Source organism: Stegodyphus dumicola, chromosome 3 (genome assembly GCF_044657685.1).
Source record: "Stegodyphus dumicola isolate Sdum_Otavi_A_Nest chromosome 3, ASM4465768v1".
Classification (NCBI taxonomy): domain Eukaryota; kingdom Metazoa; phylum Arthropoda; class Arachnida; order Araneae; family Eresidae; genus Stegodyphus; species Stegodyphus dumicola.
Window position 1 is genome coordinate 227,364,112 of NC_140770.1, and position 21,452 is coordinate 227,385,563.

At 30.8% G+C, this 21,452-nt stretch overlaps 1 protein-coding gene across 5 annotated transcripts in view; it reads right to left on the reverse strand.

The window, feature by feature from the left end:
* Positions 1-21,452, reverse strand: part of Nup75 (nuclear pore complex protein Nup75) — a 120,874-nt gene that overhangs the window by 38,014 nt on the left and 61,408 nt on the right. For all 5 annotated transcript variants that reach the window (XM_085813878.1, XM_085813876.1, XM_085813877.1 and 2 more), the window contains exons 11-18: positions 21,400-21,437; positions 21,205-21,298; positions 15,195-15,304; positions 9,713-9,799; positions 8,614-8,679; positions 7,526-7,576; positions 7,066-7,166; positions 179-264 (exon numbers count right to left, since the gene is read on the reverse strand). In XM_085813878.1, the coding sequence (XP_085670004.1) occupies positions 179-264; positions 7,066-7,166; positions 7,526-7,576; positions 8,614-8,679; positions 9,713-9,799; positions 15,195-15,304; positions 21,205-21,298; positions 21,400-21,437 (633 nt within the window). The remainder of the gene's footprint in view (positions 1-178; positions 265-7,065; positions 7,167-7,525; positions 7,577-8,613; positions 8,680-9,712; positions 9,800-15,194; positions 15,305-21,204; positions 21,299-21,399; positions 21,438-21,452) is intronic.

Consider the following 21,452-nt stretch of genomic DNA (forward strand, 5'->3'; position numbering starts at 1 on the left):
AATAAACTCACTTTTCACTCACTTTGTCACCTACAGATCAATGTGAATGAAAGTGCTCAATAAGGTATGTTTGCCTGGGCATTTAAAATCAATGTTTTTTTTTTTTTTTTTTTTTCCCCTCCCCAGCTACTCTTGTAATTTGGTATAATTTAATTCAAAATAATTTTCTTCAACAAACCTTTGAGTGTGCAACCCATGTTAACGCAGTTTCAAGCTTCCCATTTGCTATAGCTTTTGATGTCATCACATTGGCAATAGTTTTCACTGCATTAAAAAAATTATAAAAAAATTATTGAAGACATCACATTTACTTTTCACATCAAAATAAATTTCAATATTATATCTATCAGATTTAAAGCTAAAAGATTATATTATGGCTTTACTACATTAAAAAATTGCTGAATACATCCAAACAACAATCATTCACATTTTTCATCAAAACTTACAAAATTCAAAATTATACAAGTTAGACTTTAAAGTTTTAAAAAATATATACAATGGAACCTTGGATCATGAATGCCTCTCATTCGGATCAAACAATCATCTCAACAAAAAACATGTTGGATGATAAATATGTTATGAACACTCAAATCAGCAACAAATGATTTTTCAAAGATTTTCAGGTAAACTCTCACACTGAATTAACACTCAGGGAATTAACTCTAAAAAACATTCTTTTGTATTTTTCAATTATTTTACTCTCAGGAATAAAGCCTGTCAACAAGTGAATTATGGGATTATGAATTTGGCTTGGGGGAAATTATGACCAGATAGTGGCTACAGGCACAGATTTTTAGGGCCACGATACTACATCCCCCATTTAATCTATTTTATATCTACAACATTGTATCTCTATGGAAAACATTGTGTTTGGAGGTCAACGATGAAGACATGAAGAAATGACTAGAAAAACATAAAAATAAATTCAACTAGAAAAAACAAACACCTTCAAAAGCCACAACAAAAAGCAGTTGAATAGGAAGTGTCATCAGAAGATAAACCTAGTTCTTTGACCCACAAAATTTGTGCAAAAATGGAGTGCAGAGCAAAGCTTCATGTAATGACACCATTCTAAAATTTGTGCAAAATGGGATAAGATGCAAAGTTTCAGGTCATATTACCATAAGAAAGCTACAACTTTAATGATAATGCCATGTTTCTTTCTAAAAACATTTTAAAAATAGAAGACACAGATAAATTTTGAGAAAAATGGAGGCCAAACGAATTTCAAGCGCAGTCAATTGGTGCTAAAAGACACAGAAAAAAGAAGTTCACACAGAAAGAAGATTACCTGATGTTTTTATGAAAGGGAACTTGTTGTCAAAATAATGTTGCTTCCTATTCTCCTTCTCATCACTTTGCATTTGTGCCATCTATTCTCCTTTACAGGGATGTGATAGAATCTATCTGTTTCATTCAGTTTTTTGGGGGGGGGTTGGATTTAATGATTTGCATTGTGTCGTGAACTTGTTTGCAGAGTCCTGTCGTAAACTTTTTTTAAATAACATTTATAAATTTTATACATTTTTTAAATAAGCGATTATCTGTGATCTAGGAATATATTAATCTACTTTACATTAATGCCTATGCAGAAAACCGGTTTGGTTTTTGAACATTCCAGGGAATGAACGGCCTTTAGAAACAAACTGAATTTGTGAACCAAAGTTTCATTATCCTAGATTATGTCAAAAATAAGTTATTCGTTGAATATAAAATAAGTTTAATGGCACACAGGTGCCCTCCGTTTTGGAAAGTTCACTCTGCCATTTAACTTTCATGGAAGACTTAGATTAGTATCTTTAATGAAATACAAAGAATTTTACTTGCATGAAGGGGAAGAAAATAAAAATGCCACTAGGAATTTGTTTTCTTTAATGGTGGAAGAAAATATAATAATTTAATTTAGCTTTCAGGCCACATCAATTGCCTGCAAAGAACTACACAGGGGAAATAAAGTCAGTTTAAAGAATGAATTATACTATTATTATTATTTCAAGCCTTTTACATCAGCAAGAGCAGATGACAAATCTAAATTTTTCAGAATGCAGCAGATAGGCAGAAAAATTGCAAAGACAACTTGATGTGAATAAATGGTTACCTTCTTTCCCTCTCTAATAACTCTTTCAAAACTTAACATCCAAAAATTCAGTTTCTCAGCAAGACCATCACCACCACTTTTACACTTTCTACTGTGCTTGTTCCTTCAAAATTTTGGAAGGTAAAACATTATTATATATTCTAGTTATATTTGTTAGATATTTATGATACCATTTTTTATTTAATGTTATTTTAGATTTCAGCAATCATTTGATAAGATTAAACAGGCTTCTTTTACAGCATGAGGATATCTAAAATACTTTTCCACCCATCTAAATTTATGGTAAATGCATTTTTCATTTTTGTGAAAAGCTTCATGAGAACATTCTACTTTTGAAAAGTGAAAAAACAGTACTGTAGTATAAAGTGTATAATCATGAAAATGTGACATAGGTTTTAAAATTTGAAATGAGGGACAAATAGCTTATTCCTGATATTTAGATTAATTATATGCAAATCAAAAAAGAAAATTAAAAGTCTTTTTGTAGCCAACTAGATATGGTGAGAAAATTCAGATAAATAATTTATTATCAAAACATACCTTTCACAGATGCTTTTACAGAAAACCTTCAGAAAATATTGTTTGCATTTATTTTATAAATAGAGAAAACTATGGAAATATTCAGGCAAGCAAGCTGCTTCAGCTTATTTGCTTTACATCAGTTGGGTTTGAAAGGTTTCACAGAAATGGTATACTTTCACACAATGGAGAAAATAGCACAAAGTTCAAAATCATGTGATCAGTATCCAAAATAATTTAACATTAATTGACCACCAGCAAAAAAAAAAAGGAAAAAATTTTTAAAGATTCCCCCCGCCCTAATAAATCTAGAAATTTTCTCCTGAATAATGAAATTCTCTCATATCATTTGCTGAATAAGGAATCATTCCATGGTCAAATAACTATACACCGACCAGCCACGACCATACTTTTGACCCTGGAGTGGCTGTAAAGGGTAACAGTTTTCTATCCAACCGAAACAATACAGGAAGCCCTAAGACATAAGACCTAAGAGTGGGATGTTGCTCATATTGATTTTCTTGTTGGCATAGCAGCAGGAAAGTAAGATATAATTCCAAGATATTTTTTAATACAGTAAAATGTGCTCTTCCTTATGTTTTTAATTTGACCCAGCTTATCAGTTTTTTACATGCTATTGTTATTACAACTATCTTATCATAATTAAATTTTGAATTTTTGCCTGCAAATAGAGTTTTGAATTCCGGAGCTGCAAAGTGAAAGCATGTTTTGATGTTAATTGAGAAAAAAGTGGAATTACTGTAAAATATTATATAAAGGCATATCCATCTCAAAAGTTTGCACAATGTATAGCACTGAAAAATTAACATACAACATTTTTTCTAAAGTAACTTTCTGTAGATATTAATGCCCCATTCACAATAAATAACAGGAAAATCATTTGTTATACTAAAAATGATGACCATGACAAAGTAATAAGTGAAGGCTGAGACAGCAGTGCAGCAAGGACATGAGATTGACATGTATAATGTTAATGGCCAAGCCAAAATATTTCATAAGGAAATGAGCGCATATAAAAAGTTTAAAACTCAGTGTTTATCCAACAGGTTGGTTAACAAAATTTAAAAACTACCATGGTGCAAGGTACTTAAAAATTTCAGGCATACAACCTTTCACTAATACTGAAGCACTTGAATATTTACAGATGAATTCATTGAACACATTAATGGTGAAAAGTTATTTCCAGAACAAATTGATAACGTAGACAAAATTTATCTTTTTTGGTCATATGTGCCTCAAAATATTTCAGTCACCTCTGCAGAAAAGGTCCCAGTTGGTATCTACAGTTTAAGAGCAAGACTAAAGATTTTGACACAAGTAAATGCAGCAGAAATGAACAAAAGTCATCGTTTTGTAATTCAAAAGAAAAAAACATATCTCAGCCATTTCCAAAAAGATGTTCCTCATAATCTATCATTAAAATAAAAAAAAACATAATGAATAATTGGCTTGAAAATAGTTTCATATCTGAGGCTAGTATCAATCAGTTTACCGAATAATGGAAAAAATGTCCCGATTCTAGATAGCTGTTTGGCTCACACCTCACAAGTTTTAGTTGGCTCACCCTTCACAAGTCTGAGGCTGGTATCGGAGTGCTGCACACATTGAAATGCAGATACAAAGCAGCCTTTTTTGAATCTATGCTAAATTTTTTAACAATGGCAAGACCAAGTGTTTTTTTTTTTTTTTTTTTTTTTTTTTTTTTTTTTTTTTTTTTTTTTTTAATATTGGGAATACAAAAGTCTCCACCATTTGGAAAAAAAAAAAAAAAAAAAATGGTGACACCAGTAAGTTATGATTTACAATTGTCCATTAAGTTCTTATTACACCAGTAAGTTATGATTACAGTGGTTAAAACTGTCTGATTAAAACGTCATATAAGGTTGGACATTTGCTAACAACATAACCTTCAAATATTAGCGATTTTGTGTCAACATCCTATATTTTTCATGCGAAAATGTTAAGTTTTCAGCCAAATGAGCATCATTTGAGGGATGTTTTTATTTACTTCTTTAATCTGGAGAAATCTGCTGCTGAAGCACAGTGATCGCTTGTATAAGCATATAGTGAGGCTGCCTTAACTGAGAGACATTGTCATGAATGGTTTAAACAGCTTAAGAATGGTGAGTTTGATGTCAAAGACAAAGAACCAAGTGGAAGGATGACAGTGCACGAAGATTCAGAATTGGAGGCATTATTGGATGAAGATTCGTGCCAAACACAAGTAGAACTAGTATTTGTATTAGGAGTAATTAAACAAGCAATTTCATATTGTTTAAAATCATTGGGAATGATTCAAAAGCAAGAAAACTGGGTTCCATAAAGCCAAAAAATGTTGAACGCCAATTTTTTAAAACATGAAATACTGCTTGTCAGGCATAAAGGAAACGGTTTTTTCCATCATATACTCAGTGGAGATGAAAAATGGATCTTTTGCGATGCCCCAAAGAAGAAGAAATCATGGGGACCATCTGGCCATGCTTCAACATCGACAGCTAAGCCAAATACTCATAGAAAAAAAAATCATGTTGTGTATATGGTGGGAGTGACTCAGTGTTATGTAGTAAGAATTGCTCAAACTGAACCACTGGGGCTCTCTACCAAACACAACTGATGACACTGAGCCAAGCACTCAAAGAAAAATGTGCCCACTACTACTCCAGACATGACAAAATTATTCTCCCGCATGCACGTTCTTCTACATGCTGTGACTGACACCAGACAAAACCTACTCAGAAATACTCAAATGAGAAGTTTTCCTTGTCCTGCAGTATTCACCAGACATTACTCCTGAATGTTACTTGTTTCAATTGATGACACATGTTCTGTCCGAGTAGGGCTTCACATCATATGAAGGTACCAAACACTGATTAATTTGTGGATAGCCTCGCACTTTTTCTAATGTGGTATCCGAATGCTGCCAGAAGGATGGAAAAAAGAAGTGGCTAGCAATGGACAATACTTTGAATAAAACATTCTTTCAAATAAATTCAAAATAAATGCCAATTTTTGGTTTTTTAAAAAAAGGGGGCGGAGACTTATTTGTACTCCCAATATTTTAATGTAAAATCTGCTGTCTGGAGCATTCATTAAAAATTCACTGTAGCATGTGTCTGCATATTTTTTAAAATGCCTGGCATAATTTATTGTCAAATACCATATTTCATGGCAATGAATAATAAACACACCACGAATTTGGAGATTTTTGGATATCATTAACAAAAGACAAACTTTTTCAATAGATGGAATTTATGAAGAAATGTACAGAAGCGATAATGTATTATGATATAAAAGGTCTTCTAATGCAAACATGATCCTCAATCTTCAGGCAACTAATGGATAACAAATCTGTAGTATGGTTATTAAATCCAGAAACTATTGCTACTCATAGTGGAGGAGGTGACAAAGGCATTGTTAAGAATGAATAGGTTTCAACTGGCCTTTACAGGCCTTGAAATTAAAAAGGCCTTCACAGGATTTCAAATTACATCTATCTACAAAATTCAAAAAAAGTATTAGCACATGCACCCACATGTACACACAAAAAAAAGGAGGGAAAAAAGAAAAAAAATGTGAAAGCTCTCAGATTTTATATTACATCCAAATGGGCTTCTTCCCTCCCCCAATTTACAGGTACATTTTGAGAACATTTGGGCTACTGCCACATTGTGTTAAAAATATTTAAAAACAGCATATCTTTTGAATTTTTGATAGACAGTCCTGTGTGCTGGAGATAAAAATGTTTTATTCCCTGCGGTATTGTCATTGCTCACTTTGAAATTGTTGAGTTTTTTAATCCAAAATTTGTTACAAAGTTTTCCAAAATACAAATTCCAAATTTAGGCTAACAGGTGCCCATGCTCGTGCACAGGACTATTGTTATTCAAAATTTGATGAGTTTATGTATTGTTGTTTTTTTTCACAATGCAAGAAACATACATTCATGCAGATTCTTCAAAGCTTCTTTAAACAGAATGCATGGTAATACTATTTGGTGGCAACAATTTGAAAAGTGATTCGGAAATTTAAAGCGATTTCATGTAAAATGCCATTTTGAGACTAATAGCCCTTTTAGATTAAAGCCCATTCACAACAAAAAGGAAAACAAAGAAAGAGATGGGGCTTAAATATCTTACACTGAAGTTTAATAAAACAAATCGATGATTTTTAATACCTCTTAAGTTCATAAGTGCTTCATTATTTTATAAATAACTATTTCATAATTTTAATTCTATAACTACCTATAAAGAGAAGATCTAAAACCCAGAATCACTAAAATCAAAATGATTCCAGATATTAGACTTTGAACTATACATATTTTCAATACATAAATCAATTTGCATAAGTCATTAAATAAATTTACTATTAAAATTTCCAAAATATGCATCATCAAAAACGTTAATAAAGTTTTGTAATGTTTATCATACCTAAATTATCCATATTTCTTTTCTTAGCCAAAAAAAGTATTTTTCTAGCTTTAGCTTCTGTTTGCAATGGTATTCTTTCTAAATAAATTTCTTGTAATGCACTGCAAAAAAGCCACAAAAAATACTTTAAATAGATGGGATAAAATATTTAGCCGACATATAATTAATGACACTGGATGTTTTACGAAGTAATTTGCTGCACTGGTTTTAAAAAATATACCTGCCATTTAAAATTCAGCTATACATATAATTAACTATCAGCCTAATTTGTTTTTGAAACTAATACAAAAACAAAGGAGCTGGCTTAAAAAAGTCAATTAAATAATTAAATTAATTTTTGTAATGTATATACAGAAAGATTTTTTCAGATTCCCTTATCGAATACAATGCAAAACACATATATTTTACACACTTATTCTTACGTAAAGTTTCAATTTTGAAAAAAATTTTAAAATCTTACCGAGCATTGATTTGACAGTGATCAAGATAGTCTAGTCCAATCTGCCATAAACTAAAAAAGTACAACGAAGTAAGACACAAAACAAGCTTCCAAGATTTTTAACACAAACAAAAGAATACTGTTAAAAAATATTCTTATTAAGCATAAGAATGAAAAGTCAGAAACAATATTTTAAGACAATATTTTAATTTTAATAACTATAATTCTGCTTAATTCAATACATAATTCGATTGATTGATTCCAACACACCCAAAGCAGAATGTTTTGCATTATTCTGCAAAAACCTTGGACAGCCCAAAAAGTTACATATATAGTATGTATTATGCTTTTTTTAGTATTATGCACAGATATACAAAATTTACTGCAGTTTGGGGTAAGTTCTTTCATGGATAGACCAGAATATAACCTCTCAATTTCTCTTTTTAATATACATATATATATACACACACACACACACACATATATATATATATAAGGAAGGGTAGTTTCATCCTTTATCGTTATATGAAGTTGTTTGTTCAACAATGTATATTGCAAATTTTAGCATATTTTGCTTTGGGGGTCGTCTTGAAGAACTGCATTCTGCATTTATGAGTCTTATTTCACCACAATTAAAAAATAAGTCAATAGTCTAGAGCAGCGATTCTTAAACGGGGTACACAAGAGAAAAATAGGTGGTACGCAAAGAAACAAAGTAATTTTAACTATTCAAAAATTAAAATACTCCAACATCCTGTTTTAAGTTTTTTTTACTAACACTCTTAAATTTATACGATTTGAGCTTGCTTCAAAATCAAAGTAATTTTTAGAAAGCACTAACTCTCTTAATATTAGATTTTAATAAAAGAAAAAGAACAGCACTTCAGGAAAAACTAAGTTTTGTTTTAAAACTCCATAATAAACCAATTTAAAACATACAATGATTAGTCTACCTTTCCTCTTATAAATAATAAAATTTAAAAAAAATATTAATACTTATAAATTTATTTTAACTTACTAACATGCAAAATATTGCAGTACTTTCAAATAACAGAACTATTTCCATCTATGAGCAAAATTCTCAGATTAATACAAAAAAAATCAATTACCTACTATGTGACATTAGTGTATCAGCATAATTCTTAATGAGGAATTCTCTGTAATTCTGTGATGAACTGAAAAAGAAATTAAAGCTATGGATACATAAAATTATTATAAACCTCTATAATGTAATCACGGCTCAAATACATTCTAATATTTATCATTATAGACTTCTATAATGTAATTACTGCTCAAATACAGTCTGAAAGCTATATTAACTATAGCTCATCCTATCCTTTAGGTACCTCTCTCTTAGTTTTCCCCCTTAAACACATTATAATTCTACTCTCTCACTCAAATCCACTCCAGATTCTACACTCAAAATTCCCATAATTTAGCAAAAAATCCTTGAAAGATATTTCGTGCAATTATAATTGTATTTAAGCTGACATAAATAAAAATATCTCAAAAAGGACACACAATTTTAGTTTTTCTACATACACTAAATAATTAAAAAGTTATAAAATAATACTGCAAACGAAAGTTAACAAAAAAAACTCTTAATGACAAAAACAAATCAAGTTTGTGTGTAGGGTGCAATCAATGAAAAAAAACTAGTAAATGTCTACTGAACAAATATAGAAGAAACAATAATGGCAGATCTTGGTTTTATTGGTAAAAGAAAAACACCATGAAGATCAAGACCTCTGTAGAATGTGCAGAATTTTATAAGTAATTAATGGAAGGAAAGCTCACTATTTTTCTTATGATTGGTGATTACTTCTTTGGCCAAGGAGTAGTATTTTCTACCTTGTAGATTTCCGTAGTAGTTATAGAATAAATTTTTATTGAATGGATCTTGTATTTTGAATACAGTAGTTGAAATAAAAGAAAAAAAGATTTACATGCATGTGAAAATTTTAAGGAAAAAAATCATGAATCAATAAAATATAACTTCAGTAATTAGATATGCTTCTAATTTGCTTTATCATGCTTGCTTTATCAAATTTTTTGGAATACGGTTTCTTAATTTTTCTTTCTGCTGTTTTTTCCTTGTGTATGTAATGTTAGAATAACGTAAATTATAAGAACTGAAATTCAACCTTATTATATTATTTACACAAGTAAAATTTATTGATATGAAATTTTTAAAATGGATATTAATACTTTAGCTGCATCTTTAAGTCAATATAATCTCCATGTGTGAGAAGGTCTGTTATGTGAACAGCAAACCACCAGCCATCATTAATTGAACTGAAAGAAACAAATTAAAAATTAGCACATACACACATATTATATATACAGTCAAAAAGCTTTAATCCAGACATCCATTATCCGGACCTCAAAGCTACAAACTTTCTGTGCATGTGTCAACACATAATGCGTTAACGCATGCGCATAATACCTTTACGCTTGCGCATATGCATCTACACATGCGCATAATATGTTTACGCATCAACGCTTAATGTATAACGGACGGTATAAGCTAAGCTAAAATTATCTAATTATCTGTTTCAGTTATGCATTGTTCCTTAATCTTCTAATTGGATCCGGCTTATTATTTTTTGCAGACTGTTAGAGCAATTTTATAAAAGTAAGCTTGAAGTTTCGATTATGTCAAAAAAAATTTTCCGATTATGGAGCTACCAAAGGATCTACAAAGCGAAAGCATGTTCCGATGTTCATCAAACAAAAAGTGGAATTGCTGCAAAAAATGGATAAAGGCATATCCTTTGATTCTCTAATCATTCCGAAATATGTTTATCAATTTCACGCTGCTCTGAGGGGGGGGCAATGAACTGGAAGTTGATCTGTCAGCACTATCCTTATCTTCAGGGCAGATGTTGTCTTTATTTTATTCGGCTTATAATTCCTTACTACATGTAGTATTTCATCTCGATGTACTCCGTCTTTGATATGATTTAAATAAAATTCCTCGTCATTATAAATATCATGAATACGCATCAAATAGTTTTCTGGTTGCAATTTTCTAATTTTGACTATGCGTAATGTATTTATGCATGTGCGTGTTGAAAGAAATGTTTAATAAAGTAAACAAATAAATATAAAGCTTTTTTTTTTTTGTAAATTTTTATACCCTTTAGATCATAATTGCTCTTTATTTCATAAAAATTACGGTTTCATGATTTTAATTTTATAATTTCTGCATGCCATCTTACCAGATTTAAACTGATGATCTATAATCAGGAAAAACTGATAATCCGGAATCGCCGAAGTCCCAACGAGTCCGGATTAAAGACTTTTGACTGTACATGTATACATGTATATATACATATGTATGTATTACACATGCAAACATAATGTATTGCAACCCTTAGCGTCCTCAGCATGTTGTTATAAACTTCTTTTTTTTATTTAAAAATGACCAAATAAAGACGTCACTGCAGAATCTACATAAAATTTAATTTTTGGCCCTCATAATGGTTAAATATTACATCAGACATGATAAAACTGCATTATAATTTGTAAATATTAGATACCATTCGTTAGTCTAAAGCAAATCATATTGATATGTTTCTTTTTTTTTTTTTTTAATGTTTTACTGACTTAGCTTTTAACAATTAAGATTTATCAGTGTTTTGCCTGGTAATTGTGTTTTTGTCATTTTTTTATGACATATCATGTTGGAGAATTTCTTTCATGTGCTTGCAAACAAACTGATTTAAAATCAAACTGAAATATTTATTAATATTTCTGAATTGCATTTTTGAACAGGATTTCATTCGAATTTACAAAAGAGACGAAACACAATCAGATTTCCTTGTTATTGGTTATTTTATTGAAAAGGATTCATTTCCCTTGAAAATTCAGATTTTTTCCATGGAATCAGTTATTAATTTTATTTTTCTTAGTTTAGTTCTTAGAATTCTTTTATTATTATTATTATTATTATTATTATTATAACTTTTTTTCCTATAATTCAAATATATTTTTACTAAGTGTTATTTCCATAATTTAAACCCATCTTCCTAGGAGATTAACTTTTTATAAATATCTAAATTGCAATACATTTACTATTCATTTCCAATGGGATAATCAACATTAATTAAAATTTATATTTATAATTTTAGTGCTGCATTTTGATTCTAAAGGTCCATTTTTACATTTTTTTACTTAACGAGTTAATTATAAATGCAAACATATATTTCTTTAAGAAATTCATTCTTTGCATAAAAAAGCAAAATTTTTGTTTGCAAGTACAGTTCTTATTTAGTAAAGATAAAAAATTCAGCTTAATTTTGGACGGCGTACAATCTGAAAAATAAATAAATATATACATAAAATAAATTATGGTCCTGGTTTTAAAGCAAAAGGTTAAGAAAACTATAGATTACAGTCTAATACCCCAGAAGAGATTTAGCCTAACCTGTAAATAATGAAATAATAATAGCGTTAGTTGCAGACTCATAAAACTAAATATTCCTGTAAATATTTTTCAAAAAAATCAATTTTGAAAGTTCCAGTCTTGGTTTTTGTATTTCCTTTTTTGAATAAAAGATGAGATTAATACTTCATCAAATGATTTCAAAAGCCTGCCACTTAATTAAAATTTAAAGCAAAAAGGAAAGGAACATACATAGAGGATTACAATGTTACTATGAAATTTCATCGTTACCACGATATTTTGCTTTCGATGAAGATAACAGTGTACATATAGAGAAAGGAAGTTAAAAATTTGCAGCTAACTTATGCTACATTACTTATTTTATTTATGGCACAGATGGTATAAAATAACACTCAATGCAAAATGTTAAACAGTACAAATAAAACTGCTTTCCAAATGATTCTTTAACTGATATGCTTGCATTTATATATACTGTACCCATACAAATCCTCATCTAGCCTTTATTTTCACAACCACTAATAGTAGATTTATACTCCCAAGTAGCGAATGTTTTAAATGACACAAATATTCATGTTTTGCATATTTAATTTTTAAAAATCAATTTCATATAAATTGATTCATATAAACAGCTTGTGTGAACATAATGTATAATGGAAGTTAGAAAGATCTTGGGTCTTCTCAATTTGTAACAGCTTCTGATCTTTATTTAATCCAAATAGCAACATTTTCCAGTTGGCTTTATGGTACCATCAAATTTGTTAAAATTACTAAAATATTTTACAGGGAAAAAAGTGTCATGTCAATTGTTCATAGTAAAAAAAGTAATCACAAATCTAAAAAAAAGTCACAAAAAAGGACAAAAACCTGTTCTTTGATTAAGCAGGAATTCATAAAATATATTTGAAATTCGAAAGAAAAGAAAAAAAAAAAAAAGTATCTCTTGGAAAAGTACTGTTTTCCGAAACAGCATAAATTTTTTGGATGGAAGTAGAAGAACCTAACTTTTTATACAGCTTCCCACTCCTTATACTTACACTCAGTAAAATTTTATATTTTCAGTTGTGGGGGGGGGGGGGGGAGAGTATGAAAAAATTGACAGTATTGTTCTGTTATCGAAACTGGATTCAGAAATGTATGAACGTGTGTTTGTATGTATGTGTATATGTATACACACACATACATTCGTACTTGCAATATATACATGCATACATATGTACATTTCTGAACCCGTTCCTGGTAACTGAACAGTACCAAATTGACCAAGATATTTAATTTCAAAATTTGGAATATTGATGTCATTTTCAGTTTGATTTGAGAGGTCAGTTAACGAATAATGTAGAATGATGCGAGGTTGATTTTTTCCCTTAAATATCATTCGTGATATTTTTTAGAGATTTACTAGTGTGTAACATTCTTAATTTATAATCTTGTTACAATTCATATGCTTAATTTTCAGGCACATAATCTATTCACACCAGAAACCTTTTTTTAAATATATAATTTTTTAGCTATGTTTAAATGGAACATTTGCTTTTCAATTTGTGCACGGCCCTCAGATATGATATCCAATATAAAAATGATACATTAAAGAGAGTTGGGGGTTTGTATTTTATTTTTCAAAAAAAAGTAACAAATTTTCCTACATACAAGTTAGATTTCCCAATTATACAAAACTGATTTCTTTTTTAATTTAAAATTGCAAAAAAAATATGAATATTTGTGCCATTTAAAACATTTCTGTAATTTGGAGCACCTGTCTATGACCCAACAGTGTCAAAAATAAAGGTCATCTAACTGCTTGTGTGAACATGGTGTAGAGTTTTCCTGTATAATGGAAGATCTTGGGTCTTCTCAATTTGTAACAGCTTCTGATCTTTATTTAATCCAAACAAGAATATTTTCCAGTTAGCTTTATGGTACCATCAAATTTGTTAAAATTACTAAAAAAATATTTTACAGGGAGGAAAAAATCATAATGATATTCCTGTGTCATATAACTTGTTCATAGTAAAAAAAAGAAATCATAAAACTAAAAAGAAGTCAAAAAAGGAACAAAAACCTGTTCTTTGATCAAGCAGGAATTCATAAAATATATTTGAAATTCGAAAGAAAAAAAATACCACTTGGAAAAGTACTGTTTTCCAAAATAGCATAAATCTTTTGGTTGGAAGTAGAAGAAAGGAAAATGTGAGAGTCACCTACATACATAGTGTTCCACCAAGACTACCCAAACTCCACACAGCTAGATTCCTCATTTGAAATACAGATAAAATGTGTGAAGAACTGTACCTGTATTCATAGATTTTGAGATAAGTGTAAAAGAAAGGTGTGAAGTCATATCTGGTGCAAGAAACATATTATTAGAAAAATGAAATACGGAAAGATGTTCAAAAATGTCCAGCACCCATATAGAGGCAAGCATTCAAAGTGGAATGCCTGACACTATACATTGCAGCAGCACAGTGTCCACCAAATTACATGCAACATTAAGAACTACATCATATTCTGTAATAACTGTCTCGATAGACCAATTCTTTTTGAGGCCCCGTAGGAAGAGATCCAAAGATGTCAAATCTGTTGGTGATTATGATGGCCATAAAACCAAACCTCCACTTGTAATCCAGCGTCCTGGGTATTACATCTGATGAAACAAATCTATCGAGACCTAGTTACTCGCCTTCATGCTGCATGTACTTTGGAGGACACCACACTGCTGCAACATATGCACTAAGACATTGCACAAAGTGTGTGTTGATATGTGCAGTGGACATTTTGAACATCTTCCTATGTACAGTGCAAATGTATGTAAACATGCAAATAGCGGTGCTAAATATGATTTTAAAATACTGATAAGAAATGTGATCATGCAAATACTGATGATAAATATGATACCAATGTTCATATTTCTAAGTTTTTTTTTTTTTTTTTTTTTTTAAACATTTTGCACCTGATACAACATCCTACTTTTCTTTTGCATTTATCCTAAAAACTATGGATGGTACAGGTACAGTTCTTTGGGAACTTTTTATGCATTCCAAGAAAAATGGCTATGCAGAGTTTGGGCGATATTGATAGGACACATAGGTTCTTGATAGAAGACATTGCATAATAGTATTGTTTTAGGCTACTGGTATTTTATATGTTCAAATACAAATCAGACAAAATATAGTAATTATTTAGCTAACTGCAATAATTACATTTTATTATCTGAAAGACTTCAATTTTCAACAGTTATTAATTAAATATCTTGTAAAAATATGAACATATTAAATAAATACTTACCAAGCTAAATTAAGGACATTCATTATGTCAAACTCAAAGGCAGCAAGAATGATAGAATCTACCAAGTTTGACTTATTCCAACCATTACATGCAACATTGTTGTAATAAGCCTTAAAAAGAACACATCATAATACATAAGTTATAAAGCGAAAGGAAAACCTGCAAAGCTAATCTAATGCAATAAATAAATCTAAAAAAATATATAAATGATAAAAACAAGAAAATACTTCAAAAATCCCATGATTTATTTGTATGAAAGAATATAACAATCGGTATCTTAAAACTATACCACAAGTTATTACAGAAGAAAGTTAATTACAATGCTTAAAATGATGAACTTCAATAATGATTTGTGTACAAATTATTATATCAATTAATTGCAATGAAAATAGATACTAAATTTACTTAAAGACTATCTTTAGTGACTTGAAACATGTCAATACAGTCAAAAGTCGTTAATCCGGACTCGTCGGGACTTCGGCGATTCCGGATTATCGATTTTTCCGGATTATAGATCATCAGTTTAAATCTCGTAAGATGGCATGCAGAAATTCTAAAATTAAAAATATGAAACCGTAATTTATGAAATAAAGAATAATTATGATCTAAAGGGTATCAAAATTTACAAAAAAAAAAGCTTAATATTTATGTGTTTACTTTATTAAACATTTCTTTCAATGTAAGTTGTTTAAGTTGCTTCGTTTTATGTGATAATACTTTCTCTTTAATTCTATATAAACAGACATAATTTCTTTTTCAATTACGAAGTTCCGCTGTTCAAGTCCCATAATTGCTGTGCCGAGAATATCGACTAACTTGTCAATCGAAATTTTTTCGTTTTCACTAACCTCTCTGTCACCTTCTTCATGTCTTTATCCATTTTTTGCAGCAATTACACTTTTTGTTTGATGGACATCGAAACATACTTTCGTTTTGTAGATCGTTTGGGAGCTCCAGCATCGAAAATTCTATTTGATATAATCGAAAGTTCAAGTTTACTTTTATAGTATTGCTCTTACAGTCTGCAAAAAATAATAAGCCGGATCCAATTCGAAAATTAAGGAACAACACAATCATCAACATTAACCGAATTAGATAATTTTAGCTTATTCCGCCCGTTATACATAAAACGCGCACGCATATGCGCAGACGTAAAAGGTCTTACGCGCACGCGTAAACGCCTATGTGCATGTGTCAACGCGGCGCATGCGCAGAACGTTTTTAGCTTTGAGGTCCGGATTATAGATCATTCCGGATTATGGGTGTCCGAATTAACGACTTTTGACTGTAGCTAGAATAAAATGAGCCATTTGGAGATAGTTGCTATGCATATGTAGCAGACATGAACTCACATAAGAGAGTATTATGTTACCTAACAAAAGAAGGACTATTTTCAATGATGAGAACGTTTGCTTTTATGCAGATTATTTGTGCATCAATAATTGCCATTCCTTGCACACTACATTTGACATATTGTATATTTTTATTTCTTGAATATCAAAATACACTGGTTATCATAAATTAACGAAAAATCACAAAAATAGCGATAACTCCCTCAAAAATAAGCCAAACAGTGTAAAATTTGAATATGTTGCCAAGTAAAAGTAGCTGAGTAAAACTCCAATATGCAAATTAGTAGCGGTGCACTCGGAATACATCATCTGCGAGGAGCATAAAAAGTCCATGTTTGAGAGCAAGCCCACATATTTCACTGCGATAGTGGCATCAGAAATCTGAGATAGCCAATTTGTAACAATGACCTCCAGGCATCATTTGCTTGCAGAACTACGATAGAGAGCCGTTGCGAGACTAGAGACAGGACAAAGTCAAACAGAAGTGGCCAGATGGCTAAATGAGAGTCCTTCTGTCGTTCATAGACTTTGGAGGCTATTTCAAATCACAGATTCGGCACCTAGGTTCAGCCAAGGACGGCCAACTGCTACGACAAGTGCCAATGACCGACATTTGACATTATTTGCACTCAGGAATAGAACCACAACTTCGACTCTTCTTAGATCCTCCCTTGCTGCAGCCACCGGGAGGTCGGTGTCGGCGTCAGCTGTGCGTAAAAGACTTCAGGAAAGTTGTCTGTATGCGAGGCGAACAACCATTTGTGTGCCGCTTAAGTCACGCCATAGGAGGCACAGTTTGCAGTGGGCACGAGAACATGCCCACTGGATGCCTGAGCGATGGAGGGCTGTTCTCTTTACGGATGAGTCCAGGTTTAGTCTATAAAGCGATAATAGGCATTATTTGATATGGAGAGAACCTGGAACCCGTTATCATCCGGCAAACACACGTGAAAGAGATTCATACGAAAGAGGCAGTATCTGTATTTGGGGTGGCATCTCTTTGGGTGGATGCACAGACCTCCATGTTTTTCGAAGGGGAACCGTGAATGCTCATGTTTACAGATATGACATACTTGATGCTTATGTGCGCCCATATGCCAGGGCAATAGGTGATTCTTTCCTGTTACAGGACAACAATGCAAGACCACACAGGGCTCGCATCATATACGATTATCTTCAACAGGAAACAATTATGCGCATGGAGTGGCCAGCTTGATCCTCGGACTTGAATGCTATCAAGCACATTTGGGATGCTTTAGGGAGACGTCTAGCTGCTCTCAATCCGCCCCCTTAGAGCCTTGCCGCGCTTGCAACTGCTTTGCAAGAGCAATCTCGCTTCCTGTGGAACTGATAGACCACATAATTGAAAGTATCACACATCGCTGAATGTGCTGTATTGCTTCTAGAGGCGATTATATTCCATATTGAAGGTACTTTTACTATAGCAAACTGACATCTTCGATTTGTTCATTTCATACATGTGCCAATTTCTATACTACCATAATTGTCTGGTAATTTCTTTTTATGTTATTTGATACCTTACTATGTGTTGTATATTGTGGGTAAGTTTCATAAAATTCTACATGTAACTTTTTCAGTAATCGTGATTTTTGTGATTTTTCCTTAATTTATGATAACCAGTGTATGTCTATTCGTTTAATTATTATGTAGAGTTTCCCTTAGTTCAAATAACCAATTATTCAAATTTTTGTTACCTTTCCTGAACTACTCAACTTCCTCTCGCATTTCCTCACCAGGATGCTAATTTAAAGTTAAATGAAGTGAATATTTAAATGGGTGAACCTTGGAGTTATAAAGGGATCAAGGCAGCAAACGTAGTTTATGACCTTGCTGTAACTTGGAGTTTACTGATACGCCTTTTGGCCATTTGAATAATTATCACGCCTGGTCAATTGCCGAGTCAACCTAGGTTAGCCGTAACTTAAAAGTGCTAGTCCAGCACTACTCTTTTTTAGACTTTAATTCATTTATGTAACAAAGCTTAAATTCCACTGCAGGCTGTCGGTGTTACTATAAAGTACAAAGTATATGCTTTTCTGTTCATAGTTGAAAATAATACAGGATTATTTTCTTTGTCTGTGCTGGTATTATTTCATGCCTGTATGAGAAGTCACCAGGTTCATTAGTAGGATCTAGATTAGTTTATGTGGCCAAAGAGAGTTATATCCTATAATTATTCCCCTCTCCCTCTGTGTTATAGTGTAGTAGTGTAGACTTCCCATCTGAAACAGGTGTTATTTTTCTAGTTTCCCCCCACACACACACACTCCATAATTTTGTTCTGCTTGAAAGGAATATAAGTTTGCCAATAATGATTTCAAAACATTTATATCCGAATTAAAGTAGGAGCTAAAATAATCTATATTGTTTGTAGGAAGATATTTTATTTTTACTTCAATAATGAATAATAGTACAGCTTCATTGATTTATCTTTGAATCACATGCCGAAGTTGGCTTTAAAATTCAGAAAGAGCTTCAAGAGATGAAACATGTCACCCAATATTAAGATCTCTTTCGTCATCCCTTTCTTATATCTTAAGAATTAAATTTCGATGTTGGTTTTATGTTATGCAGCAAAAGTTTGATTATCCAGTATCTAATGTTTTGGCAAATCCCATAATCTGATAACCCTTTCAACAAAATTTATGCTGTGAGACAGTGATACTATCAGCATTTTATTCGCCAATATTCAAAAGAGCTCAGAAGTTCTTTGGAACCTTTTTTCCGTTTTTTCAGCGAGTCTTTTGTCTAAAATTTCACATTCGTATATCCTTTATTTCCACCATTTGCTTAAAAATTTTTCACATCTGGATAAAACAGAAGTAGAAAATAAATATTAAGAAAATACAGGGATAGAACTTATTCACATTTTGAATTGTGGCAAAAAGTAACTTTCTTTCAATAAAATCAATGTTCCCACTAGTCTCTGCTTCATCCCCAATTTATTAATATTTTAATAATATGCCTTTGAAGAATAATTTTCTTTCTCTTTATGTAATCAATTTCTTCCTAGTACACTTCTTCATTTTAGAATTTCAGATTTAGTTGAAGATTCCTGTTTTCTAAAGAACTGCATGTATTTGGAATATATAGAAAAGACTACTTTTTTTAGTAATATGAGTATTGAGAATAAATCTAAAATCATATAAGGTCAATTGCATATTACAGCCAGTTTGGCAGAATATTTAGAAGTAGGTGAAGGAATGAGCAATAAAATTAAGGGATGGCAAATTTTTTAGAATTTAGGAAGGTCACATTTTTATGCAATTTTCTGGAATTGTAAGTCTATATATCCTGTTTTCAAATCCTTCTAAACCTCCAAATAAATAATTTAAAAAAAAAAAAAAAAACCTGTCAACTCTGTAAGAGCAAAAAGCCAGAAGATTTTTGAATAATAAAGGTTCTGAAAGAAAAAAAAAAAGTGTAAAGTAGACTTGAGTGTAAAGTAGAGAAAACTGATATACATTTGAATAACTACAAGGGGATGGAACTAAAAAATATAAAGGAAAATGAAATTAATTTTAAAATCACTAAAGTAGATTTTCGTAAAAAGCGCTACAGAAACTATATTTCATAGCATTTATTATCTATTTATTTTTCAAACAATATGACATGGGGAAATAAAAATATTTTATTTTAATGATATTTCTTAATTATAATTTTAATATATCATCATTTTTTAAATTATACTTATCAATTTTATTATGTCTAAATGAAAAGAGGGAAAGTTGAAAAATTCACAAATACCTAAATTATTGCAAAAATGTTGACAAATTGCCAAATTTAATACAGCATAATAAAATGGGAAAGCATGTTTTTGATATGTAATATTTTATGAACTCTTGATTCTCAAAAAAGAAAGAGTTTCAAAACATTAATATTTCATTAAGGCTGCGCTTTGTGTCCCTCATGCCTTATTTAGAAGTAGAAAAAATTCAAATTTTAACCCATCAAATACATATTTGTCAATGAATCGAAAAGGTTAATTCACATTCACATTCTGCAGTCATGAAAAACAGAAAGAAATGTCAAACAAGTAAAAATGAGAGCATTTTGCCGATATGGACTATAATTAAGGAATTTTAAAAATAAAAAATTGTTTCCAATAAGACTATTAAGGATCTATGAACAATTATCACTACATGAATAAATACATTTTAAAATTTAGGGAAAACCATTCTTTGAAAGCTCTGAGAAATAAGAAAATTGCACATGTTATTTCAATTTTCAGAACCTAGCACTAAATAGTTAGGGAGAGAATATGTGATGGAATGGGGTTTATATAATAAATCTTATTATTTAATTTTGAAAATACAACTAAATCTGAACATGCAAAAGCAACTGTTTTCTGCTTTATTTTCCTATTCAATTTTGATCATCTTTCACATCCAAATTAACCCAAAAGGAATTGCACCCCAAAATAATTTTCTAGCCTAGTAGTTACAATCTCTTATTTGATCACATTTTTACTGCTCAACTCAGTATAAGAAATCATTTTTAAATAATAACAGTCCAATCTATTGGCACAGTACAAATTATATCATCAACAATTTTCTCTAAAACCGATTTTAGAACATTCCTTATAGAATACATATTTTTAAAGCCTAATAATTTAAAATTTAATGTATAGCACATACTCTGGCAGTATCTCCAAGAGATGAAATATTTATACATGGATCTGTATAAAATAATACAGATATCATAAGATGATACCAATTTCCACATAGGTAGCTGGAAAAATAAACACAAATTAATAATAAAGACAAAGATAAACCTTACAAAAGTAAATTTGCCCCAAAAAATATCAATAAAGAATAAAACAATGCACTCACCTTTTTGTAGTAAGCATATCAGCATCACCACACAGAATCTGAAAGAAGATTTC